A 27,641-nucleotide genomic window follows, 5' to 3' on the forward strand; every position below is an offset into this window, starting at 1 on the left:
AAAAACAGACACTTATGTATGATATAACTTTCAACATATAGTATTATAAATTTGACAATACTTTTAGTAATTTTTAAAATACATAACTATACGCCACCTGAAAATTCTAAACGCCAATTATAATAATTTGTAATATTATATCGATTATGTTATGAATATCATTTACTTTTAAGATAGATGTTCTACAAATTTGAAACTATCAATTACAATCGAAATATGAAGAAATTGTAAAACATATTTATTTATTTATTTATTACACAGTCAACGTAATGTTTCGAAAAGCTTACCTTGAAAATTTTTTATTTTTGCGCAAGTTATGATATTTATGTTATAAATGTTGCGGTTATTGCGAATTTCGTGTATATTAATCGGACGGATGTACGAAATTCACAGGCGAAGTGACAGACAACGGTAACGAATCGCAGAACTAAAGTATGCATGCAATCTGAGATTGCATTATACGTGAAGTAACACAGGGATTCATGCATGCGAAAAGTTGTTCGAGAAATTCTGAAATCTCGCGGTGGATATGAGCGCGAACTCTCTCGCGCGCACGCGACATTCTAGCGCCCGAGATCAATATTTGTCGACACTTCCAATGAAGCAGCTTGTAATTTCGAGAGGAAGTCGTTGGCGCGAAGAGCAAAGTGGTTTCCGTGCCTGCTCGTAACGGGCTATTATCCCCGCTGAAGAATGCAGGAATGTTCATTTGCTTATATATATATATATATATATATATTAAATCATATTTTGACATTAAATCATATATTTCATATTAGTACCTTTTGATCATTAATTTTGATGAAAATGATACATCAATTTATCTTGGAACTAGCTAAAAGATATAGGAGCTATTTAAAAAAGATATCTTTAATTAAGAAATACTTTATATTCTCTCTCGATCTCTTTCTCTTGCTCTCCTTGCTATCAATTATTTTTATAAATTTTTAAAATTGATAAAATTATCCCGATTTGATGATTTTAATATTACAATTGTACTTGTTAAATATAAGAAGAGATATTAAAAAAAACACACATACATTTGTGTCACGTTGCGAGGAGATTTTAAAGATCTATGACAAATAAAAACTGCGCCTCTCTCTCTAGGCCACTTATTTTTGCACAAAATTTCGTAGCACTTACCCGCCTAATTTTTTCGCCAACTGGGTCAGTTTGTTAGTCATTTGACACTGGCCTTGAAAATAATAAACGCAGAAAGAAGTTGCTACACGAAATTAAGGCACGTGGAATACGTCAGCTGTCTATCAACAAATTCACACGAAGGTCTCTTCTATTTTATTCAGCAGGTTCGAAACCGTTTCTCGGAAGATATTTTTCTCGAAATATTTCAGTTGCCTCTCATGCTTACAATTTGCTTTTAATTGAGAGATGCAGAAGAGAATGTACATGACTTCTAAAACAATATATATCTGTCCATTATGTATATGTCGACGAATATTATGTTATATGTATAATTTAAAATTCCCTTTTTCATTTAAATGACAGCTATGATAAAAAATGAATTCAGCATAATCACACATTTAAAGTTCAATACTATATTTTGATAACATACAGAGTTTACATCAAGGATGAATTATGCAACGTTGACTCGATAGTGCGAACAATTTTTCTCTCTCAAATCGGCATTTCATTTTCGTGGAAAAAAATAAAATAGAAACATTATAATAATGCCGATCAAGTGGAAAATACAATAAATACAGAATTCAGGTCGCATTCTAGGTACAATACTTATTTGGCAACAATTAACAACAATCGAGATCAAAGATCGTCCATGATAACGATTTTTCTAGCTTTCGAGATAACTTCGACATGATTACCGTTTCGCGAGCGTTGATCCCAAAGTATGCGAGATATTTCCGTAGTCTCAAAAATGGAATTTCATGACACGTTGATAGGACACGCAGAGATTCGTGACGAGATCACGTCGCTTCCCGTCTGATCGTACGAGACGAGATCTCCCGCCACTGGTGAAGCTTCTGGCAGTAAGGATTCTAAGATTATGCGTAGAGTGTGTTGCTAAAGATAAAACAAGGACTGCGGGACTTGAACGACTTCGAATCACGTATCTGCGAAATTATCTCAACGTCTCGTACTTGGCTACTTAATTTATGGCAACAATGTCGTCGAGGAAATACATCACCATAGATGAATCATCGCGATTACAACCATTACCAACAACGAACGATGGCATCCCGTAATAGAAAATTTTATTTAATTCGTCTTTGAAACCGACAAAGACTCGCAAACGCTCGAAGTACGAAATCTCTTTAAAGACGCGGTAACACACTAGGTGGTAAATTGCAATTCGGTGAGAGGATAGAGAAATACGTGCGTCCTTTGTGGACCGAAAGTGGAAGTAAAGAGGTGAGAAACGCTCGATCTCGTCACACCATGACGTGCATCTTTAACGACGAAACTCTTTCTCTTCCACTCTTTCTTCGGGATGCTTTGTCCTTCAAACCTTGAAAACTATCATTTTATTGAACCCACGAGGCTGGTACCCAAAGCGGTTCGGATTCGACCCGATGAATCGCACTGACTAGCTGCTCGAATGCCATCGGAAGATCAGCATTCACTATCGTTTCGTCGAAGAGATGAGAGTACAAGAATTCTATTCTCTCTGCACTGTGCAAGATCTCATGGAATTCTTCATCCTGCAATAAAGACTAATGATAAAATGACGAATACAATTTTAGTGAGAATTCTCTTAGATTATTCTGGACTCGACACAAAGTTATTATTATTATTATAAAAATTAAAATATTAATTAAAAAATAAATGTTAACTTTTTAAACATAATAAGCAATTTTGATGTCAAATAAAATTTAAATGAAATTTAATTTATAATCAAAATGAATTTATATATACCGTAAAGCCTCGAGCATTGTTCTCATCGAAGGTCGATCTCGCTCTGGCCTCGTTCCTGGTTTCCTTTAGCACTTCAAACTTTGGCGGTTTTATGTATATGACATATGGCCTTAATTGCGGTGTCCTTAACATCTTAAGAGCTTGATAATGAGGATTCAAGAGACACACGTATCCGGCGTTCACGAGCGAACTGACGCTTTCGCAATTGGTACCGTACAGGTTTCCCTTGTACTCGCCGTATTCGATGAACTTTCCAGCGTTGATGTCCTCTTCCATATTCTCCCGAGTCACAAAGTGATACTCCTTGCCGTTTATTTCACCTGGTCGCGGTGATCTAGATGTATCTAACGAAATAAATTGTTCTATTTAGTATAAAATTTCACACTTTGATATTAATATCCCATAAATTTTATTTATGATTTATATACACTTATTATATTTTAATTTTTTTAATAAATTTATTATTGCTTTTAATTTTTAATTACTTTAAATTACTGGTTTCATTCACTAAATGCTAGTTTATTTTTCTTTACATTTCCGAATAATTTTTTTTACTCAAAAAAAAAAAAAGACTTACAGGGCACAGGAGTCTTATACTTTTCGGGATCGGTCGCCATGAGCCGCCTTTTGAGTTCGTTTCTGCCGACTCCCGGTGGCCCGAGGAGAACCACCGGTCGATATAGACCTGGCCTTGGATAGAGTTTCGCGACCTCTTCGTAGGTCGGTACCTCTTCCCGGTCGAAGTCGTCGTTCTCTGCAGCGTCATACATGATTTTTTTAGTTTTAGTTCCCTGCAAGTTGCACTTTGTGGGCGAGGCGTGCAAAGAGGTACTGGGACGGGGGCACAATGCGGGCAAAGGCACTGGAACAGAACACAAGCCTAACCGACGGTTAGGTCGTCAGGCCATCCATTAAAGAAGCGCAGCCGAGATCAGCTTACCGAATTAACGGGTAACCACCTCGGACACAACTCTGCCGCGTACACAATCGAGCATTGGCTCATCCTAAAGTACACTTGAGGTGGTCACTAACGAACAGTAATTCATTATGCAACATCGCTAGCTTTTTACATCAGTGTTAATATCAAGCTTTCATTAGCAACGCCAGCCTTCAAACATAGCGTTCTCGGAGCACATTGACGTTTCATATATTCAATATCGAAGCATTCAGTTTATTTTGAAAAAAATATATCTATGAAACATTTAAGTACATGTTATTGTTAGTAAAAATATGCAAAGCTAGTAAACGCGCAAAATTTTGTCCAGGTACTCCGAGCATCTATACTACTCCGATATAACATTAGTTACTAAGAATTTCGTGCAACATTGATCTGTCGCCAACACAATAAAAACACTATGAACATGAGATAAGTATTCGACAACTGTTATATGACTCGATGAGAAATGAATGATTAAAAAGCGAATTATATATCAATCGAATAAATTCATTGAACGCGTACTTATATTATCTTCGTCAGGCTTCTCCTTCTGCTGCCTTTCAAGAAGAATCCTACGTTCTTGCAGAGCTCTGCTGGGGATCAAGCCCGCTCTCATATTTCGATCGCCTTCTCGCCTGGCTTGCCACCTATATTTTAATCATTACTATAATTTACCATAAAAAATGTGTATTAAAAAAATTATACTTTTGACAATAAATCATATCTCACCAGTAGGCATCATCCTGGCTGACGATGTGTAGGACATCTCCCTGGACGAAGTCTAATCCTGCTTCCTTGCAAGGAATATAAGGATCCTCGGCTGCCACATACGAAAAATGCGCTCTCACGCGAACCTAAATGATTATACATTTTTTTAATTAGGAAAGTCGTATCAGAAATCTATTATGATTGAGATTGTCAAATTTTACCTTGCTCTCTCTCACTCCGCTTTTACTATCTGCGGGCACTATTTTGAAAGTGATTGTCCCTTCCGAATTTTGCTAGAAAATAAACAAATTTACAAAATTATTTATTCAGTAATTTGAATAATTCGAGCTATTGTCAAATATTGTATCTTAAGCGAAATATTTAAAAAGAAACTTTAAGAGAAAGAGTTGAAATTTTATTTGTAACTCTTAATTAATTAATGGTAATGATTTAATCGAAATTAATTATTTTTTTTAAAGAATCGTATAATAAACGTAAATTAATATATCTCTTTTATTCGATAAAATAATAAATATAAAAACACATTTTACACATTTTAAATTTTCTTGTGCCTTTTAGACTTAAGAATTCGAATTGAAACGTAAGTTATTCTTCTGCATTTTGGCCAATAGCATTTGCTCGCAACAAAATAGAAAAATATTCATTACCAAAATATGTAGAACGAAACTAGGCGTTTTTCCCTCGACGCTGATACCGTTGACTTCGCAGACTTCGTCACCCACGTGGATGAGACCGGATCTGTCAGCCGCACCGCCGTGCATTATCCGCGCGATCACAATCTTGCCCGTGACCTCGCAGGTTTTTATGGTCGCCCCCTAATATCAAGATAAACTAGTATTGTCATTGCGTTGCATATCTCAAGCGCAAACGCGTAGGGGAGCGCCTTCTCTTTCTCTTCTTAAAAAATAAATTTAAAAAAGTCTCATCGTGAAGGAAGGAAGACACAATTTAAGATCGGAGCGCATTCGTCGATTTTTCAGATTCGATCAATCGATCAAAAATAAATCATAAATATACAATACAAGAATATAGAAGATTGCGCGCCGATACGTTTTTAGATAAAACAAATATCCAAAAGATATCTGAAAGGTTTGTGAGTTCTTTTTCTACAGTTATCTCTATTCTTATATCTAAAAGGCTCTTAAATTTCTTTTGACATTTTAAAATGCTTTTCGAAGTGCTTTCTTATCTCTTTATGTTTCCCAAGATAAACAGAAACAAGAATTTTAACTATTGCAAAGGAAACATATTTGAAATCAGATTGCATCTCGAGAAACGTTATACGTAAAGTGCAGTTATTTGTAATTTTATGACAACCTTCATGTAAAATGTAAAGTTTTTTGTATTTTATATTATATATTATATTAAAATATAAAATAAATTTCATAAGTTTAAGTTTATTTATGAAAAATATTTAATTCGAGTATATTTTACAAACATGTTCTTGTCAGAACAAATAACTTCACTTTATAGTATTTAAAAAAATACATTCATGCAGGATAACAACAGATACGAAATTACAGATTTTATTTAGAATAAAAATATAAAAAACAAAACAGATGCAACAGAAGCAAATAACAAAATCAAGCTTTATGCAAAAATATACCACAGAATCCTATTTACAGCTTAATATATATCCTGTGATCGTAACACACTAACGAGATCGGAAGTGACCAGAGATCTATGCTAGAGCAGGGATTGAAATCAATTTAATTTTGATTAATTTATATTTATTTACCACAACACTTGCATTATTATTTTTTCGCTGATCTGCAACAATAAAAGTTGCGTTCATCAAAATTCTACCAATTTCAATCCTGTCGCTGCAGTGAGACAAAATAAAAAAGTAGCAGCCAAAATATAAAGAATAGTTTTGTATGTGGAGTTAGGTGTTCTTATCACAGGTGTTCAGCATATGTTCTATACGGCATTCAGGCGACTTACCACGATCGGTTCAACGCCAGCGTCGCCCTTCGAAGCAAGTTTGACGATGAAAGAAACACGTGATTACTTGGTTACTCTTTTTTTTTGCACCCGTACTCGTGAGACTACTCGTTACTCTCGAGAAGAATGGATAGCGGTATCAGAGAATCGCAAACTAAATACGCAAATGTACGTGACTCGCCTGTCTACGCCGATACTGGGGAGCGGCATCTCGCGTCTCATGCAAGTCGACGCAAATATACAATCAAGTGTGGGCGAGAAAAAAAAACGAATCTTTCAAAATATCTCCCTTCGAATATTCCCCCTTTTCTGCGCCTTCCTTCAAACGCAAACGCGTTTACATTCGAATACTACTTAAACCGACGATCTATATTTCCCTCTTTCGCTTTTGCTCGCACTCTTGGATTAATCGAGTGAAAGACTCAGAAAGAGACACCGCAAAATATCGCAAATACCCAGTTAACGATCGATCTGACGTACCAGGGGCTCGTTCGACTTCACCAGCTGGACGATCTTCACCGTCTCCTCGTCTTCGTCCACTTCCAACGGGATTTCCGGCAGTCTAGGATAATAGTCCTTTTGTGCCACCGCGTCGTGAGCGCAGAGGAGACCCTTTAATAATAAAGAAAATGACTAAACGCATTCTATCAAAAGTCTTTATTTTTTCTCTAAGAGTTCTCTTCTAAAAAGGGTTTTAACGCTTGAAATCTCTACTATCGAGAGGTCATAGCTTTTTTTATTTTTTTCAATACTGGTATTTTTTACATACATAAAACGACAAACATAACAAAATAGAAAATTTTCTTTTCACTTTGTAGACATGTCGCATACACAAGAAAATTGGAAAAAAAATTCGACATTTTCACGTTAAAGCCTGAAGTTTTCTCTGCAAAATCGTTTTTTAAAATTTAAATTTCGATCTTTCCTGATCAAGTTATCGCAAATTGAAAAGAAAATGTCATTTTTACTTTAATCATTCATAACTCCGTTATAAATCATCGTACAGCAATTTCAAAGATAGATTCTTAAAGCTAAATCTTTGCTCTATAGTATGTTATAGAGACTGAATTTTTTCTAGCTCGTGAACTTTTTATAATTAAGTAAAAATAACGAAAAAATTCACGAGTTTTTTCCTTTTTGTTTAAACTTTGAAAAAAAGTTACGTAAAGTGACTGAAACAATTTTATCGAATAAAATTTTTGTGCCTTCTAGTATCCCAAACTTGGCAAAAAATCATAGACTTGCTGTGATAATTTCTTTATAGTAATCTGTACGTTTAAAATAACCGATGTGTACAATATGTTAAAAAATCTTGATTTATTTTGATAAAAAATAAAAAAAGTAAAATCCGTGGCAGAACAATATTCTCTTTACTTCCTAACATAATCTTTTAACTGCCTCAACATAAAATTTAGAAAATGTAAAATTGCATGTCATTTCCAAAATTACCGCCGACATCAGCTTCACCCAAAGCGCACCACGTGGAGGTTGTACGATTGAATTAGTTCGTTGGGTAAAGCTGATGTCGGTGGTAATTTTGGAAATGACTTGCAATTTTACATTTTCTAAATTTTATGTTGAGGCAGTTAAAAGATTATGTTATAAAGTGAGGAAAAGATTGTTCTGCCACGGATTTTACTTTATTTTTAAATCCAAAATAAATCAAAATTTTTAACATATTGTACACATCACTTATTTTAAACATATGGATCACTATAAAGTAATTATCACAGCAAGTCTGTGATTTTTTGCCAAGTTTGGGGTATTAGAAAGCACAAAAATTTCATTCGATAAAATTGTTTCAGTCACTTTACGTAACTTTTTTTCAAAGTTTAAACAAAAAGGAGAAAACTCGTGAATTTTTTCGTTATTTTCACTTAATTATAAAAAGTTCACTAGTTAGAAAAAATTCAATCTCTATATTATACTATACAGCAAAGATTTAGCTTTAAAAATCCATCCTTGAAATTGCCTGACGATGATTTTTAACGAAGTTATGAACGATTAAAGTAAAAATGACATTTTCTCTTCAATTTACGATAACTTGATAAGGAATTATCGAAATTAAAATTTAAAAAAACGATTTTGCAGATAAAACTTCAGGCTTTAACGTGAAAATGTCGAAATTTTTTTCAAATCTTCTTGTGTATGCGACATGTCTGCAAAATGAGAAGAAAATTTTCCATTTTATTATCTCCGTCGTTTTATGTATGTAAAAAATATCAGTATTGAAGAAAATAAAAAAAGCTATGACCTCTCGAAAGTAGAGATTTCAAGCTTTACAACCCTTTTTTAAAATTTAAATTATTATTTTTCGAAACAAAGTTACAGCTATTTAAAATTTGTTTATTTTTGGAATAATTTTTTTCTTTTAATTATTTTGAGGAGTGGATATTCACGATTCTTTTGTACTTAATTTTTTTAAGGTAAATAATAAAAATAAATTTCTCAAAATAGAATAAAGTGCATGTGTGTATATTGTTATGACTAAAAAAATTAATTTATATTTTAGCAAAGTATCTCGCACTCTCCGTTACCTGAATATGCGGTTTCTGCAGCAGATGAAAAAGTTCCTTCCATTCGGACGAAATGTGTGTTTTAGTCGATAATAGATCGAGGACTTCGACGTCGATATCCATTGAATTTGATAGTACGGGAAAGAATTTATCGTCCTTGACATTGTTGAGAATTTTATTATGTACGTTCACCAGAGCATTAAGTTCCTTCGATTGTAGCAGTTCGCTTAGAAATCCAAATTCCTCCTCGGTGCAGCTGGGTATTTCCGATTTATTTTCCTGCAGCGAGTTTAGCAGCTTGGACAATGCTGGAATATTTAACAATAAACAAATAAAATTTAGTTAACATACACAAATTTAAATTTACCTTAATGCACATAGTTATAGAGAATCGACGTTAAAATAAAATATTTTATAAAATATTGCATAAATCGAAAGCAAAATAAATTTAATAATTTTTTAAATTTAATCTATAAAGTAATTATCTTTTTTATTTTATAATTAATATAATGTCAAATATAACGTCAATCTCTCATTATTATAATAAACTGTGTTTATTACATGCATCATAAATGTAATGAAAATGCTATAATTAGAAACGACAATAAATTCTCATATTTCTACAATTATTTTATTCTGAATACGATGATTTCTCTCTCGTCATTTATGCGTCGATCAATAAATTAATTTCTAAGCACAAAGCACTCATCCGAGACCTCCTTTCCATTCAGCAAATCGGAGCACGCGGAAATGTGCAGTCGCAGTTAGAATATCCGCTAACGCGACATATCCATCTAGCTTGTATTTTATTAGGAGACCCCGTCACATCACCCGCGATTGCGTTTATTTACTCTACGGCTTACCCGCTCTATATTTATAACGTACAACGCTCGGAGCACGTTTTATTAATACATGTCTTTGTGAAGAGTATCTATTCCAGTTATATCGGATTATACTTTGCAATCTGCTCCAATAATTCTCTCTCTCCCCTCCCTTTTCTCGCAATTATTTTTTGCAGAACAATAAAAACCTTATCAACACGTTGCCGCAATAATAAGTAACTTCGCCGTCAGCTCCCGTCATTTAATTATGATTCCCACACGCTGTCGTGCCAATCGTGTCAAGAACTGATAACACGTGAGAACTCTCGACGTCGAACTCTTTACCCTGTATTATTGCAAAAACACCATCGCATCTTCTCCACCGCAGTCTAATCTACCCGCACTTACCGGGATCACAGTTAACGTTTTCCATGACGACTGCCGCTGTCATAATTCCTCGCCCTCGGTCCAGGTGTCTCCGCGGCGGAGGCTGAGGATGATCTGGGGCGCCGCGACGTTCAGCAACGTCCGTTCAAGGGACGGGTATCAGAGACGGCGATACGACCAGGATTCGGGTCGGCGTATTATTATTTCTGTCGGGGTCTGCGCCGTCGCGTCGACGACACTCCCGGCGACGACGCTGATGCTGATCCGCTGCTGCTGCCTCACGACGTATCGCGCTCGCGTCTGGAGTGTCGTTATCATAGCGAGAATAATCCGTTACGTAAGCAGCCTGTCACTCGACACGGGGTAGAATGACCGCTACCGGATTGGCCTGCCCCGTGCGATACTCGGACATGATTTCTCTTTCCTCCAAGACGGAGAGAGGCGTCTCTTCTCCGGGAACTCGCGCACTCGCGAACTAACTTTCTCGGTGGAGAGGAACTCTCCTTCGTGGACGAGCTACCCGGCACTCCTGCGCACCCCCAAAACCTCGCACATTTTTCTCTCGGAGAGAACTCAGACGCGGCTCGGTGCCATGTTGAAAGGCGCTGTAACGCACCGCGCACCACCCTTCTTCGGCCTTTGCTATGTTGCGATTCACCGACGGCAACGTCTCTCTTTCTCTTTTTCGTGGGCATCAATAGATCGTGGAGAGAGACGGATAATTCATCGAAACCCGACCCTACCTCGGTGCTCACGCAGGGACGGCGTTGGGTCGGAAAGTGCTGCGATCTTTTCGGAGCAGTTCTCGGAAATGAAATTATTCATGCACCTAGCACGAATAATTTTGTAATCGGAATAATTATATTTTTTCTCGTAATTAGCAAACTTTTTGTCCAGTGTTTTTATAATTTTTATAAACGGAATAATTTTGGAAAAAAAATTTTCTAACTTTACTAATATAGTAGCTAACAGATTGTCGATATGACAGGATAACTTTCATGTTTCTATTTTTAATTAATGTAATTGCTGAATAAGAACAACACACTTGAAAAGGATCACAATGTGGGTCGAAACGTAGTGTGTACTTATTTTCAATAAATGAATAGCCAGTTTTTGGTCGAATTAAATTGCATCTTATTATTTGTTAAAATTTTATCACTGGCGATCAACAATTAATTGTGAAGATTTTTTACTAATATAGAATTAATATTAATATTAAACGCGTAATTAATTATGCAATTAAAGTAGATGAATGTTCTGTGTATGCGACGCATTAATAACATATATAAAAATTTTATGACTATTACGACTATAGAAGAACTTTACTAATATAGAATTAATATTAATATTAAATGCATAATTAATTAGCAATGATGCAATTAAAGTGGAATATGTTCTGTATATGCAATACATTAATAATAAGAGATATAAAAATTTTATACACTACTTATACGAAGATAGAAGAACCAGAGAAATTTTTTAAATTAACAAGACGTTTATACAGAATGCAAAGCATATATTTGAATTAATAATTTTATTCATTTCAATATACATATTCAAATGTAATTATCACAGTACTCGCGTACTTTAAATAATTAATTCAAGCGAGCTTTACAGCTGGCCTTTCGGGTATGTGGCGGCATCTCTTGAAAGTGATAGAATTAAAAACCCAAAGAACATCGGTAATTTGCATTATTGGTAAATAACATTGTATTGTATAGATCAGCTGTGTGTATTTAATTAAATTATTTGAATTATGTATCATATTCGATTATTATATAAAGTCAATTGTATGATAAAGATTCAAACTTTATTAATTGTAATCTCTCTTCTTTATTTAATTTTCGGTTTTCGGTATCCAACAGATTATTTCCAAATATATCAATCAAATTTATTCATTCATTTTATAAATGAAAATATAAAAATATCTACGCAATATTCCGCTGATAAAGAAAGGGGACTCTTGCAGAACACGATGATCCGGGTGCACTTTTGTTACATCGCAAAAATTTACATGTGCTCCAGAAGAGAAGAGAGAGAGAGAGAGAAGGGAGAGAAGAAAAAAGAGAGAGGCCCGTCGAGTTTTCTCGGCGTCGCGGCGCGCTCACCGCGCCGCGGCGCCACCGTCGCAGTGTGTACATGAAGTTGTCTTTATATCTGCGGATCGTCTGGCCGCGCGTACCGCAGCAGTTTTTTTTCGCAGTGATTTTAGCCAAGTTTTCGGGAAAAGGATTGCAACGGGACGGCTCTCCCGACTCCTGGACTCGAGGCAGGCTCAGGGATTTCGGTAAGCCCGCCGGTTTCACTTTACTTTTTCGCATTTCTGACGGCCGTGCGCCTTTGACATGGCGTGTGTGTGGTTTTGACACCCGCGATTTTCGCGGACGCACCGCGCGCGCGCGTCGTCCCGGGCGACGCATGCGGAACCGCATGTCGACCGGGACGCCGGCGTCGAGAAAACCGCGCGGTCCGGCGACGCGGCACGTCGCGACGCGACCGGGAGATCCACAAGTGGTTGCGTCGCGGTGTGTATGTGCACGTACGTGTGTGCGTAGGTAGATGAATGAGAGTGAGATTGTACGTGTGCGTGCACGACACGACGAAACGTCACGCCGCGCCGCCGCGACGCAGGCCGCGCCGCGACGCGACGCGACAGTCCCGAGAGGATCGGTCGCCAACAGGGCCGTGTCTAGTTCTCCTCGTGGCGGATCTGCTTTCACGTGGAGGAATCGCGCGCCGATTTCGAATCGGTTGGAATTTCTAAATATTTTAACATTATTTAATAATTCCCTCCCTTGGAGATATTTCTATAAAAAAATCGTGAATATTGTTTCTCTTAATAGTTAACATAACCCGGAGGAAGTAATAATTGATTAATGTAATCATTTTGCTTTATTATATAAATATTGAAAGTAATTAATAAGTTATTAAATTGAGAATAGATTGAGCAGACATGTATTATTTTTTAACATAAAATAAGATGTAATATTTTCTCTATAGAAAATATAATTAATATTTTCTTCACACAAGAAGATGAAGTATCTTTATACATATATGTATGTATCAAAATTAAAAGATAGATTAAAACAGTTTCTATAAAGAATATATTATATATGCGTGTATCAAAATTAATATATAGGTAAAGCAATGTATTTTCTCTGTACATGCACTGAAATAAATTATTAAATTAATAAATATTTATTTTAATACTGCCAAATAAATCATTTATTTGAAACAAATAAATATTTATCTGTTTTGAAAAGGATTTTCTTATGTCAAGTAAATAGTTTTCATATTAAATCAATATTATTATATTCAAGTAAATGATTATATTTATAAGAGGCAGTACTGAAATAAATATTTATTCGAATTCAATACATTTCTTTTTCATATGTATCAAAATTAAAAGACAGATTACAACAATATATTTTCTATAGAAAAAAAAAAATTTTTTCTGTCTTTTAATTTTGATACATGCATAGGATACTTCATTTTCTTTATGTGTGTGTGTGTGTGTGACGAAATATTTAGGAAATTTAAATTTTAAGATACATCTCAGAAAATAAAATTAATTTTATTTTCTTATTAAGTTTTCAGTAGTATAAACATATGTGCTATAGAATAATCTTTTCGTCTGCAATCAAATTTATAATTGAGTCGCCTATTTTAAAAAATTGTACTTTTTCAAAGATTTATTTAAGGAGAACAAAATAATTTTTTAAATATAATATAACTCTTTATTCCGTAATTATAAAGCTGCGAAAACATGATCTTTTATTCACAGCAAATTTTTCCTTTAATTTTCCATGATATTGAAGTGTGATATGTGATATTTATATTTAAATAAAATATGCATGATCAATTAACCAAGCATTGTTAATTATTCACATAAAATATCCTTGAATTTACTTACATTTTTATTTACAAAAATCTGTTTTCTGTTGTTACAGACGCACACGTCTCCTCGCACATTTTCGCACCTTATACTTCTTTTTTCTTCATCATTTTGGTGAGTCCAATTTTTATTTAGTTATTGCTTCAATGTATTATTTCAAATCAGTATTAATTAAATACCCTCTCAAATAAATTTTCATATTAATTACACTAATTACGAATATATTTGGTGCCTTTTAATATATGATTAATCATGTTATATATTTAAACAACACTACTTTTATTTTTTTAATTAATGAAAAAACTGTTGGTTCAAAGAATAAATTATAATAATTTATTAAATCGACTATAATAATTTGATGGTCTGTATTACCACACAACATTGGAGAATCAGAAATGCAGCTCGTGTTGTAGCTAAAAGATGTCGCCATCTGTTCCATATTAAACATAGTCTGCAACTTGTATCTAAAATTAGAATTTTACATCGAAGCAAATATATTCTATAATATTAAATTTTATTAGCGATATAATGATTAACAATCTTGTTTATAAGATTAATTTTTATTATTATACACAATCATAAAATCGAATATACATTGTTGTAAGAGAATTTGTTTGAATCTACAAGCACAATTGTGCTTAACACTTGCGGGAATAAATTTGAAAAATTTAATATATATATATATATATAGTACAAAATTTATACAAATTTTGTATAATGAATACTATTAAATTTGCAAAGTTATGATATATAACGATGATTCTATGCCATAGTTTCGCGAGAAAGAGAGATGACATTTTCCAACGCGGGACAAATCAAATTCATATGCAAAATACAATTCATTGTTAAAGATACACCGGTCGTTTCCGGCGTTGCTATAGAAAATATCGCGTTATTAAAATCCAAACAAAAATATCGAACCGTCCGTCGACCGCGTGTACGAAAAGGGAGTTTATATACGTACGAATCGGCGAATTAAAGGGCGCCGATCCTCGGAAGGGCGGAGAACGAGAAAGAAAAAAAGTCGCGATGTGTCCGTGTGTGAAAAATTAAATCGCATTTATACCGTGTCGCGTTATTTCATCGCGAAACGAGCGCGCGACGTGTATCGAGACCCGGGCAAACATTTTTGGCGCCCTTTCAGACGAATTAGCCGAAACGGCCGCGACTTTTTCCCGACGTCGCGAAATATTTCATGCAAATTTTTCCGCGGCGAAAGACGACGGGTCCAGACCCGACCGTCGAACATTTTCGCTCGCGAGATACAACAGGGGGTAGCGGATAGTGGTGAAGGAGGGACGTGTATCGGGGGTTGGGCACGTGTCAGGGCGAGTGTTTTACTAGCCTTAATTTCGTGTGCTTTCGTAGCCAATATGTCGGGGCAGTAAATTCCAAACTTTCCGCCGAGCTTCGCGTTTCGGCGTTGCGCGTTTTTGCGATCGCGGTTTTAACGACCTTCCACCCCCTCATCCCCTTTCCTATTCTATCGTGCAATCCGCCCGTCTCTCTTTTCGGCTAACGGAGGTCCGAGGAAAAGCTCTGCCGGATATTAATTTTGTAAATAACGAACTTCCGGCGCGGCGCGTCGACGAGAGAAACTTTATACCTCTCTTTCATTCCGTTTCTCTCTCTCTCTCTCTCTCGTGGTCCTTCTTCTTCTTCTTCTTCTTCTTTCTCTTTTTTCTCTCAGGGAGATTTGTCGTTGCAACACTTACGGGAGCATATCTCGCGGCCGAGCCGCGGAAATTTTTCCTCGGCTAGGCGAAACGAGGCGGCACTTGCAAAACAATTACGATTCGTCGCTATTTTCTTCTGGCATTGTGCGGCCGGGAGCCGGTGAAAGAAGGGTCGAACTTTGAAATTCATTGCGCGCCATTGTGCGCGGCCACCCTTATTTCGGGGACGAGGGGGAGCGCGTACGACGCACTAAAAATGAATAAGATAGGACGATTAAATATTCGCCAAGCGGCGGTATAAAAATTCACGTCGAGAAAGAACCACACAGATGCGACAAATGCAAGCGCTTATATACACACACACATACATATACATATATACATTTATATAAATATATATATATATATATATATATATATGCGCGTTTTTGCGATCGCGGTTTTCATCCCCTTGACGCTGAGATATATATATATATATATATATATATATATATATATATACAGGAGCACATGTTAGACAAAGAGCAAGATCGCGTCAAGGGGATGAAAAAGGGGGGAAGGGGGCGAAAGAAAAGGGGTGGGAGGGAGAAGAGAGCCGCGAATCGATTGAACCAACATAAACGGTGGAGGACTAATAAAAAAAAAACAGTAATTTACTTACTAAAACATAAAGCCACGTCCGTGGCCGGCGAAGGAAGGCAAACACATTAAACATTTAGTGGGCATAATAACCCGCGGCATACGTAATACGGCTGGCGCCCTTTTCACCGATGGCCATGAATAATGTACACACGCCAAGGTATGACGTAGGCTCGCGCGCTAGACTTGTGTGTATTTCACGGCGTGGTAGATCGACCGACCGGGCTATTTCCAATAACCGGCACCGGCGAACGCTATCGCGCGCTATCGGGGCGCTAGGCGAATGTAAGACCAACGCGAGAATAAGGGTGGTGGGCGAGAAGGGGAGGAAGCGACACCCTTTGCGTTTCCGTCGATTGTCGTCGTCGGTGCTCGTCGCCGCTCGTGCCACTTCGCCCTATCTGTTTTACGCGAGTTAACCTACGGAATAGAATTATCAGAGGTCGTTGAATAGGGCCATGGAGTGTGAAATGTGTTTTTCGAGTTAGGAACTAGGGCTTACTTCCGCTTCTTCAAATTGTCTAGTCGGGAAGTATCGAAAAAAAATTAAAGCAGAAATTTTTAATTAATCAATCTGCTTGGGGTGGAAGAAAGACGGCTTTGATTCAACGCGTCGTGATTATCAAAATTCGATTTACGCGTATACAGATTTTTTAATCAATTTAAAGTATTATTCACATAAAAATCCTTTCAGCTTTGTAATAACAAAAATGTAGAAAAAATCCAATACAATTAATCTAATGTATCATCTCACGCATCGGAAGAAAAAATCTTTGCACCATTGAAAATGAATGTAAAATTGCTTTCAATGCGTAAATTACGAGGTATATTATTCGATACGAAATTATTTTGAGATTTTTGCTCGAAGTAACCGGTTGATACCGAGTTTGCGCGAAATACATAGCGTTGGTGCGATTAGGTCGACGATTAGCAACGAACGAGTTGTCGCGAATTGCTAGCACGGATCGCCTGAGGGGTCACGACGATTTGTATATCGTATCGGCGCAATGTGCGCGCGACAATGGCGCGAGAGGAGAGAAGTAATGAAGTTCGCATTCCAGGCTATCTGGAGCATAGAATGACAAAACAATAAATCGCTTATCGCGCGTCGTGGTGGTGTTCGCGTGCCGTCTACTTCGCTCGTTCCTCGTCGCGACGTAAAGCGATTCGCCGCGTAATTCGCATAGACGCAACACACGGCCGCGATAAGAGTTGCCATTCAGCTGCTGCACAAGTGCAAATCTCCCGCAACGCATGGAAATTAAATTTTAGTCATCAGTTAAATCTTTTTTTTTTACACGGACAAAAAATTAGTTATTATATCACACATGAAATTTAGTTATCATGTCCAAATTTTAGCTATGATATATAGCTAATATTTTTTAGCTATAGAATTTTTTATTAGGCACGATAACTAAATTTCAGGTTGTAATATAGGGATAGCTAAAATTTAGCTATGTGGTAGCTAATTTTTTTCCGGGTATAATAAACGATGTCTGACATTTTTTTAAGTGCATTAGGTCTATATGTATATACGTATATAAAAATGCTCTCTCGCGATTGTTGACTGCTGAATAATTTGACAATCAAATAAATAAATTGCCCCACACTTTTTTTTGTTATCTCAAATTACTTTACTATCTTCCATATCGGGTCGAGACGAACGCGTTTCATTACTTTTGCGATGATGGCAGTTATAGTGACCATTGTGCGCGACAAGAGGGTTAATGCCGCAGTCTCGGCTGAAATGCGTGAAGAAGGAAGAAAGGGTAGATTTGCCGTAATGTCGTCATGTCGGTCCCTCGCGTTATTCATCAGCGTCCAGTCGCATTATTCATCAGTCGTTCATCTTATCCATCTGGCGCGTTCAGTTTTTTGCCAATCATAACAATTTTTGCCCTTGCAACTGCCATTCCATATATGGAACGATGATTAGAAAATGATGTCTCTCTTTCCATCTTATCCGCAAAACGATCATATACATATATTTATATATATATATATAAATAATGCAACGCCGTATCCGAAAAGGAAAAAAATATCCCAATAATAGTCTCCAAAATTATATAGTCGATTTACGGACGGATTTAATTAGACACGATGACTTCCTGATTTAGCGTAAAAGTATGGAAGAAATGTCATGCCGATGTGTCAGATCGTAATGTATAATTCTCGCATATCTCTATTAAGGATTTCAATTTTGATGAAACCAAAGTTCCCAAAATTATAGTCGATCGATAGATTTAATGGTTAATTTTATTAAGGTTGATGATTTTCTCATTCTCGTAAAAGCGCGCGGAGGAATTCACGTGTCACGCTGAAATGTATACAATAATCATATCTATCAGAAAACTCTAACAAAAATGGAGTTTCCAAAATTATAGTCGACCGACGAACGATTTAATTAAGAACGGTGATTTTTTTTTCATTTGTGCATGCAAGCGTAAGAAAATCGTATGTATAACGTATAAGATGTACATAACAGGGTGTCTATAAATACTTTGGCCAATTAAAATTAATCTTTCCTCGGGCAAAATTTATTGGGATAATTATTATTGAAGTAATAAATGAGGAGAAAACATATTCGCTACGGTATAGGATATTTTGAAATCTGAATCAAATTGCCAGCTGATTTTGTTGTCTTTTAATTGTAAGGGCGATAATAAAGATTATTAATGATTTCCGATAAAAAGCACCGATCCGTGGAAGGCTTGAAAAAGCGCTTTATGATTTTCGAGGAATTAAGGATATTTATTACTTCGAAGGTGTCGCTCTTGTGCGAAGACAAACGCGAGGAAAACAAACCGGCGATGTTTCCGGCGACGGACAATAAGAGCGGAATTCTTCGGACGTCGCGTATTATTCAAAATCATTGTGAGTACCGACGTTGTTGATAAAATATACCGCGAGGCGGCTCGTGGAAACAGGCAAGCGATAAGGACAACTAAGGAAACGAATGGAGGCTTGCGCGCGAGACCGATAAGAAACGCGCGATTTAATCCGGAACGAGTTTACCATTCGTGAAATGAAATGAAAAAAGGAAAGGAGGAAGTGAAAAAGAAACTCGGCCGCGCGTAAATGAATTGCAAATGACGGCGAATATTCGTTTGCACTCGATTGTTGATAACAATTTGCATCGAGCGACAACGTCGATCTGCGAGTTTCAAAAGTTTCTCTCGTCAAAGTAAGACGAGAATGTGGTTCTGAAATATATTCGATATTTGAATTATAATTAAAAGTATAAAATAATGACCTGCGCTCTCTCCTTCCCTCTGTCAACGATAAAATTGAAATTTATCTCGAATACAATAGTTTACATCGTCATTATTCGCCGCTAATTGTATTTTCCGGATAATGCGGATTTACACTGATTGACATTAGAGTTGGAGTATAAATTTACCGAAAAAGCCAGGGGGAGGAATAGGGGAGGAAATATCATCGCGTACTCTCGCGCGATCATTTTGACACGCTCTCTCCTGTATTGTCAGTTTGCCCTGTGGTGTCGTTGCCGAAAACGTCGCGCCCTGGGCGCCGGATTCGTTCGGTTGACGAAGGGGCCACCCGATCGGCAAACCTAGTCCGTGGAAAAGCGGGGGCAGAACGAGAGCGAGCAAGCGGTACCCGATAAATCGCCGTTCTCGTCGAGAGGAGGAGGGACGGATATCGTCATAAAGGCCAGCTCAAAAGTCAATCAAGCGGGCCGAATTACGTCGAAAAGGGGTGCGAGAGAGAGAGAGAGAGAGAGAGCGCGAGGCGCGTGTACCGATATACAACAAAATGAAAGCTATCAGAGGTGACAATCCGCGGACGACAAATCAGCGTGTATATTTAATGCCCGTGGTGCCATCCCCGCTCCCGGAAAAGCTCCGACACCCGGAACACAGTTTTCCCTCTCTTTCTCTATCCGTCTATCTGTCTATTTATCTCCCTCTCTCACTCTCTACTCGTCGCACTTTGTCTCTTTTGCGGACCCTCCAACCCCTTTAGCTCTCGCTCTCGCGTCATCACGTTGTTGCTCTCGGATATGTCACTATGCTACCGACATAACCAACTCGCGCTCTCTCTCTCTCTCTCTCTCTCTCGCCACATTTCCCTACCGCGTGTTATTTGCAACGTGTCGTACGCTCGCGCACCCCCGCGATCTAGCGCAATCAGTGCTATTATATTAATATTTATGCCAACCCCTCTTTGCCTTCTATCGCCTCATCGCTCTTTCTCCTCCTTCCCTGTTTCCTCTCACTCGTGTATATACCGTCAGCAATGCCTCGCGCGGAAAAGCCAATCGAAAACAAATCCACTGAATATCCATTCCCCTAGATTGCTCGACATTTCCGCTTGTTGATCCTCATCGATCGAAAGATATATTGATGGATCTGAAAAATAAATCGAGAACGATGACAGTGCAGTTTTTTTTATAGGCAATTGTAATCCACTAATCCGTCTAGTTTACTGGAATATAAATTGCAGTTTATAATTTATAGGGCATGTTTTTAGAATATTAAGAGGCATATATATATAGATATTTATATATATATATATTTTTTTTTTTAGGAAAGATATAATCGATACAGTTTTCTTATTACTTAAATATACAGGCAGACTCGCGTTCTTGAAGACGAGAACTGTAATATAGTACTATTAAAAAATGTTAGATGTCTCTTAATTTTAGTTTCGGCGAGGTGTTATTTCCAAATGTTTACGAGCGAAGGAATGAGAAACGCGATTGTGATGTTATATCAGTCTATAGATATGCGATATTATTGCAATTATAATCCAGTAATAAACCGGTATAATATTGCGATATGAATGTACATCACGGTATAAGATCATATAATAGTAGCATATGGAAGCAATAACAGTTATCCGAGAATGCTAATTAAAATTATTGAAATTTATTGAAATTACTACGTTGCCATACGACGGCATAAGAAACGCTCATACGGCACAAAACACTCGTATTAACTTGCGACATTACTTAAAATTACCAGGTTGCGCTCTTGATAGATAGCGGCAATTATACGGGTTGTCTCAAGTTCGCTATCTGCCCCTTTAATAATAGATTCGTCGAACTTGCAGTCAATTTTTGTTTCCTGTATTAAATTTAAAATTTAAAAGCATAATAAAACTATATCACATGCATATTGAAATATTTCATATTAACAATTCAAGCTTGAAAATCTTGTAATATTATATTTACAAATATTTAGAACGAGGAAAAAGGTCGAGATATTTAAATGCAAGTTTGCGCGCGCAGAAATAATGATTAAATCGTCATCGGTTTATATAGAAAAATTGTACAAAACAAAAAGATCTTTTCTCATATTTGAAATATACCTATATAAGATATATTATGTCTAATTAAATACAATATCAAAATATACCTACATACTATATGTGTGTAACACTGAAAAAGACTATAACGAAACAAAGCTAATTGATCGGATTATTGTTCGCGGGAGTACGTGATAACATTTTGCAGATGAGTAATCTCGCGGAATAAATTAGAGTTGCGATTTGCAAAGAGATGAAAGGATTCAAAGCAAACGTTCTTTTGAGGAATAGTATTGATGAGTTTTGACGGGAATGATTTTTCAAATTCCGAGTGATTAGAAACGTTGTTAGGAGTAATATGAAGCTTAACCCACGTTTTTTAAATGAGAGGTAACCATATCTCACGGTTCTTATTTCAAGGATTAGATACTTTTGGCTTTCACCATTTTATATAATATATATAATATATATATATATATATATATATATATATAATATATTGTACGACGATTTTTTATATAATATATTCATTAGCCTTGCTCGGAGATGACCCATTTACGCAGTATGTAAATGTATGCGCGATAGATTCGATTGTATGTAAATAGTAATAGGAACTCTAGTCCTTTGCATAACACTGGGCGTTAACACACTTCTAGCTTTCCATGCGCGAAGACGATTATTATTTGATTTACATAAAAAGCGAGGACGCGTTTTTCATTGGCGTAGGGAGATCGTCGAGAGAAGCAAAAAGAAGCGCTTTCCAGACGCAGTAATACTGTGTAATATTATGTCTGTAGGAATGGTACAAAGAATATTGCTACATAATATTTATAGCACTTATTGATCCTAAAATTAAAATAATAATTCTAATACTTTCTCCGTTCCTCTCAGTTATTTATAAGAATATTCTGTAGAGAAATACTGATTTAATTTAAATTTTAAAATTCAATCTACTTTAAATTAAAGTTAAAGAAATATCGTTCTCTGTATTTTGCATCTCTTTAAAATTTAATTCGCACGAGAATTCTTTCCTTTTCAATGTTAAACATTTTTAATCACGCTATATCTTCAAATCTCGTAAGGAAACTTGATTTTATATTCGCCGAAGCTGAATTTGAATTTTATACTTTGATTTTTATATTTCGTATAAAAAAAAAATTTAATTATTTATATTCTGAACGAACATGTTTTCACATAAAAGCATTGCATACAATAGTCGCTTCAAGCGCATTCGTTCTCATCGAAACGTGCTCAACTCGTATAGCAAAGAGCCCTCGGATTATTAGAACAACATCGTATCCGAGTCTCACGACTCGATTGGCCCGTCGAGAAGGTTCACGACGTCGGTTTACAAGCGATTACGCATTTCTCGAGCTCGTTGAGCTCAGCCGAGCCGACCAGCCGCGAAACCGCGACAACTTTCTCCGCGGTAAATCGAATTTATCCTAGATATTTAGTACATATATAGCGAATCCCCGAACGTGTCGGGGATGAAGAGCTCGTGATTCCGAATCCTCCCTCTTCTATATGTACGAATGAAAAACTCGCTGACAGATGCGCCACTCGAACTCCCCGCGGGCAGGTTTTTCTAAATTTCCTATTGGTCAACTAGATCGGGGATAGATATTGTAATCGCTCTCTTAACCGAGTAAATCCCTCTATCCGTGGGGCGCCTGGCGACCACCCCCGATGCCACCACCCGTCGAGTTTTACCCCCTCGACGTTAGTCCTAGCAATCCCGCGCCACTCGACACGGCTAGAAACCCCCTTCGGCACTTTGTTGAATAATATTTATTAGGATGCCACGGATAGGGTCTCTTTTGGGGAATGCACATTTGCTCCGTCCTAATTTTTTCTATTATTTATTCTTTTTATTTGAGAATAAAATAATGTACAATTTTTTTATGAATAATAGGATAACTTATTTAAATATTGTTAAAACGCTTGTTGAAAATTATACAATCATGATACACGGAGAGAATTTTCTCTGAAAATTTACCCTGAAAATCGTGGTAATTGTGCGACGATATAATTTAAATATAATTGTATAGTAAATTTTACCATGTACATATTAATATTTTTATTGTGGTAAATATTAATCGAGAGAAACTTTTATAAGATTCTTCCAATACAATATCAGGGTAAATTCTAAGAGAAAATTCTCTCCGCGTATAAGTTTGTCTTTGATGGAATATTTACATATCAATATATATTTCTATAATAAACTTTACAACAAACAAAAATAGAAATACTCTTTCGATATATTTTATCAAGCTTGCTACGATTTTGACATTGCAACGATGACATTGGAACGTTGACTCGCGTGACTTGGAGTATAAATTAATTTCGGAAGTATAATTTTCGAGACACTTTGTGTCCGAGGCTCGTTGACGTTTCGAACGTGCCGACCTCCTGCCGAGCAAAAATCAGTGCCTATTGCGAATTGCAGGTTAGATTACGACGGGCGGCGCAGCCCCGTCGATCGAAATCGCATTTCCGGAGGTACGAATTGGCTGCCCGGGGTGCCTGTTGCCCCGTGCTCGACGTTCTCGGACCTGCCGAAATTCGATTGAGCACGTTGTTAGAAGGATAACCGTGAATTTCGTGGCACGCGCGCGACATACGTGCCGAACAACTCGTAGAACTTGATGTAATAGGATCTGGAAGGCTATAGGAAACAGTTGCCCCTAAGATTGGCACAATTTGTCTGGAGTATCCATACTCCAATATTACTATTATTATCCCGTAATAAAATTATGTACGCAAACTTTGACATTCAGAATGACTCATTTTATTATACAAGTCCGAGTTCACAACGAACAAAATGTACTAAATAATATCTTTGGAATATTTTTTGGCTCCCATTTAAATTGTATATTGATTATATAAATATTAATCAAGTACAAATAAAATTGCAAAAGTTTGACATAACTTCGCTTTCGATTAGTTGGAAAGATGTTTCAGTCGTAGATGTAAAAAAATTATGAAAAGAGAGAAGCGGAGGAAAAAAGAATATTATTATCTTTCTTGTTAAGATCTCGTGATGAGTTGAAAGAAAATATTTTTATACGCGTCATTTATATATACTATAAATACCGCGTAAGGCAAAGTATATTTTTCTATTCCATCTCGGAGAAAATGCAAAGGAGCTTTTTTCGCGCAATCATTCGGAAGCACTTTCAACGGAGCGTTTCCTCGACCCGAACGAGCCTAACTCGCGCGAACTTAACTCATCGTCTACATCCCGGGGAAAAAAGTTTTCGCGGGAGGGCGAAGAGCGTGACACGCAGGGAAGGGATCGGGCAAAACTACGAGCGGTTCGATCGTGGTCGAACTTTTCTCTCGCGGAAACATTCGAAACGATCTCTCTCACGATTTCCCTCGGTGAAGGAGGATCGCGCGCTCATCGACCTCGTCGATAATTCGTACATGGTATATGCGCCGTATACGATAAATACGAGAAGGCCCGCTCTTACGCTAGGTGCTCTCTCACGAAGGAGAAGACAGTTCTCTCCCGTCCCTCGCCCTGGAATCGCGAATCACCGGTATCATCTCGCGGCAACCGAGTGCAACGGCATCGAGGCGCAGACCGCGGGCCATAGAATTATGCATTATGCCGAATGCACTCGCTAAGCAGTATGATCGGCTCAAATGGCGCGATGGCGGCGGCGGCAATTGTGAGAGAGAGAGAGGGTAGGGAGAGAACGGATAGGCGGAGGCTCTCAGTGGTAGATGATTCTCGTGATTTCATGATCCGCGATATATCGAGGGAGGTTCGATGAAGAAGGAAGAGAAGCAGGAGAGGGAACCGGTAACGAGCGGATCGTGACTCGCTGCTTTCGTACGGTAGCATATTCGCGAGAGCTGTTGCAGGCACCCGGCGAAATCCACTGTCCCATTGGCGAATAGCCTTCCTTTGAAGAGTGGCGAGAGCGAGAGAGAGAGAGAGAGAGAGAGAACTGCTACTTTATCGCGGCCACTTATCGGGCCGGTTTACCACCAAATCGGTTCAACAATTTAGTCGGTTTAGAGACGTGCACGCGCGATCGTATAAAGATGATGGGAAGAATGGTAGAAGAGAGGGACGAGAACTATGGCTTAAGAGATGAGCATGTAACGTTAAATCACAATAATACGTTGCTGCGATGCTAGGGGTACCCTTTCACGCTTCTGAATTTTTTTTCATATATGATTTTCTACTCTCTACTTTAGTAGTCTTTTCTTTACAGATTCTTTTGTCATTTTTTTCCTCGCTTGCTTAAAAATGCATGTTTGATGATCGCGGATAATGATAGATTAAACAAAGCTAAAAAAAGAATGGAGAAGAAAATTTCTTCGAAATTTCTAACAGATTTCTATAAAGAATTATTAACAGATATATCTATACGTGATTATATGCAAAGTATTGCAAACGATCGCATTCTTGAACGAAACCATTTTTTTTTAATCCGCTCGAGTACAAGTGTTTCCGCTCAATCTCTTTCTGGCCTCCCTTCGAGTGTCATTGTAACCTGCATCAGACACCATTATCGCATCAGCTCGCACACATAGACAGACGCGCCTCCTTGTTCTCTTTTCTCTCTGTTTACACACCGCACGTTGCGAATGCACAGAAGCCCGGTCGATCGATGCCGGAGATCGATCGGAATACACGTACGTAGGGGGATGCATGGAAAGTGCCACGACGAACGATGGCATGACGAAGAAACGAATCCGACCGACCGAGCGAATAAGCAAGCAAGCAACCAACCGAGCGACCGATTGACTGACTGACTGACTGACTGACGGGGAAGTTTATCGAGTCGATATCGGAGGGAAAAGAATGCGCTAACGACGCGACGCCGGCGTAAATAAGGCTCCTTCGACGAGGAGGATTCGGTACTGTCAGCGGGATAACTCTCATTAAGCTCGAGACCCTGTCGAGTCCTCGACACTGAAGGACTCGCTAATCGTCCGCGCCTCTTGACGCGAGTTATGGATGTTGTTGATTCGCGAATAATGCTTCCCGGCTGCATTTATTACCAATACGTTTTGCATCAATATCATTTTGCTATGTAGAAGAAAAGGTTTTGCTAATCGGTCATTTTGCTCTCGATCGTTGATCTCCTACAACATCTGTAGCTGTTCGAGTATTCAGCTACTTCTATTTTTGATGATTTTAAAATTTGCTAGATACAGATGAGATAAAAAAATGTAAATTCATCTTAGATAAGATGAAGATGATTTTATTTTAAATATATCTAGATAAAGGTAAAATTATATGGCGATTCATTTAGATAATTTTCTAGATAATCATTTTTTAGACTGCTTAAGTTCTACTATTTAAGTATTTGCATGTGCTATTATTATAAACCAAAAATTTAGTACAAAAATAAACACTTTTTTTTATTTAAGATGCAGATCTAGATAATACATATATTTTTATTATCTATATAAAGATTAGATAACAGCAAACACTGAGCGAGCGTCTCATTAGTAGACGCGATTCTACTTGAAACGAGGAAGATATGATTTAGACAAATTAATCGATAATAATGTGCGTTGGCATTGGTGATTAGTGTTAGTAATTTGATAACGTAGGTAGTCCACGATCAAAGCACTCGGGCACTCGTTCTAATCTCCGTGCGCGACCGACGTTTTAATCACGTCGTCCGATATATAGCGTGGACGGCATTCGTATTAACCGAACTTCAATCTACGCCCTAACGCCGAATTATCGAATAATATAACGTATTAGCGTGATCCTCGGTCGCACGGGTATTAATAAATTAATATCGAAGGCACGGGGCGCGCATCCGCTCGCCCTCGTTACGCATTCCTCTCCCTGCTGCGCGATCGAAATTGTAATCTTGTCCGATAAATTGAAGCAGGCCTCTCCAGCCAACATATTCAAGCGTTAACCCTTACCTCACCCATCATCTTATTTTCATATAATTT

At 37.3% G+C, this 27,641-nt stretch overlaps 2 protein-coding genes across 7 annotated transcripts in view; one reads left to right on the top strand and one right to left on the bottom strand.

The window, feature by feature from the left end:
* Nucleotides 1–1,540: 1,540 nt before the first annotated feature.
* metro (membrane palmitoylated protein 7-like protein metro) lies at nucleotides 1,541–10,903 on the bottom strand. 4 transcript variants are annotated; one of them, XM_029307765.2, is made up of 11 exons: nucleotides 10,245–10,903; nucleotides 9,037–9,323; nucleotides 6,980–7,111; nucleotides 6,500–6,526; nucleotides 5,203–5,370; nucleotides 4,756–4,827; nucleotides 4,556–4,680; nucleotides 4,349–4,473; nucleotides 3,467–3,769; nucleotides 2,890–3,233; nucleotides 1,541–2,675 (listed from the first exon to the last, which is right to left on the bottom strand). In XM_029307765.2, the coding sequence occupies exons 1-11, from the start codon at nucleotides 10,285–10,287 to the stop codon at nucleotides 2,499–2,501; spliced, it is 1,803 nt and encodes a 600-aa protein (XP_029163598.1). In that variant the 5' UTR covers nucleotides 10,288–10,903; the 3' UTR covers nucleotides 1,541–2,498. The 4 variants fall into 4 exon arrangements, with proteins under 4 accessions (XP_029163598.1, XP_029163600.1, XP_029163599.1 ...); XM_029307767.2 differs by having other exon boundaries at nucleotides 3,467–3,643; nucleotides 10,245–10,900; XM_029307766.2 differs by lacking the exon at nucleotides 6,500–6,526 and having other exon boundaries at nucleotides 10,245–10,901.
* Nucleotides 10,904–12,342: 1,439 nt separating this feature from the next.
* The window catches only part of LOC114934935 (protein bric-a-brac 1), a 379,696-nt gene continuing 364,397 nt past the window's right edge, over nucleotides 12,343–27,641 (top strand). Inside the window, exons 1-2 of one of the 3 annotated variants that reach the window (XM_085485241.1) lie at nucleotides 12,343–12,510; nucleotides 14,174–14,232. The gene's annotated coding sequence lies outside the window, so the exon portion shown is untranslated. Of the gene's footprint in view, nucleotides 12,511–12,724; nucleotides 12,974–14,173; nucleotides 14,233–27,641 lie in introns of those variants that run through there. The other 2 variants (XM_085485239.1, XM_085485240.1) reach the window with 2 other exon arrangements.

The sequence above is a fragment of the Nylanderia fulva genome, unplaced genomic scaffold (assembly GCF_048542155.1).
Source record: "Nylanderia fulva isolate GAGA-0341 unplaced genomic scaffold, ASM4854215v1 Scaffold35, whole genome shotgun sequence".
Taxonomy (NCBI): Eukaryota; Metazoa; Arthropoda; class Insecta; order Hymenoptera; family Formicidae; genus Nylanderia; species Nylanderia fulva.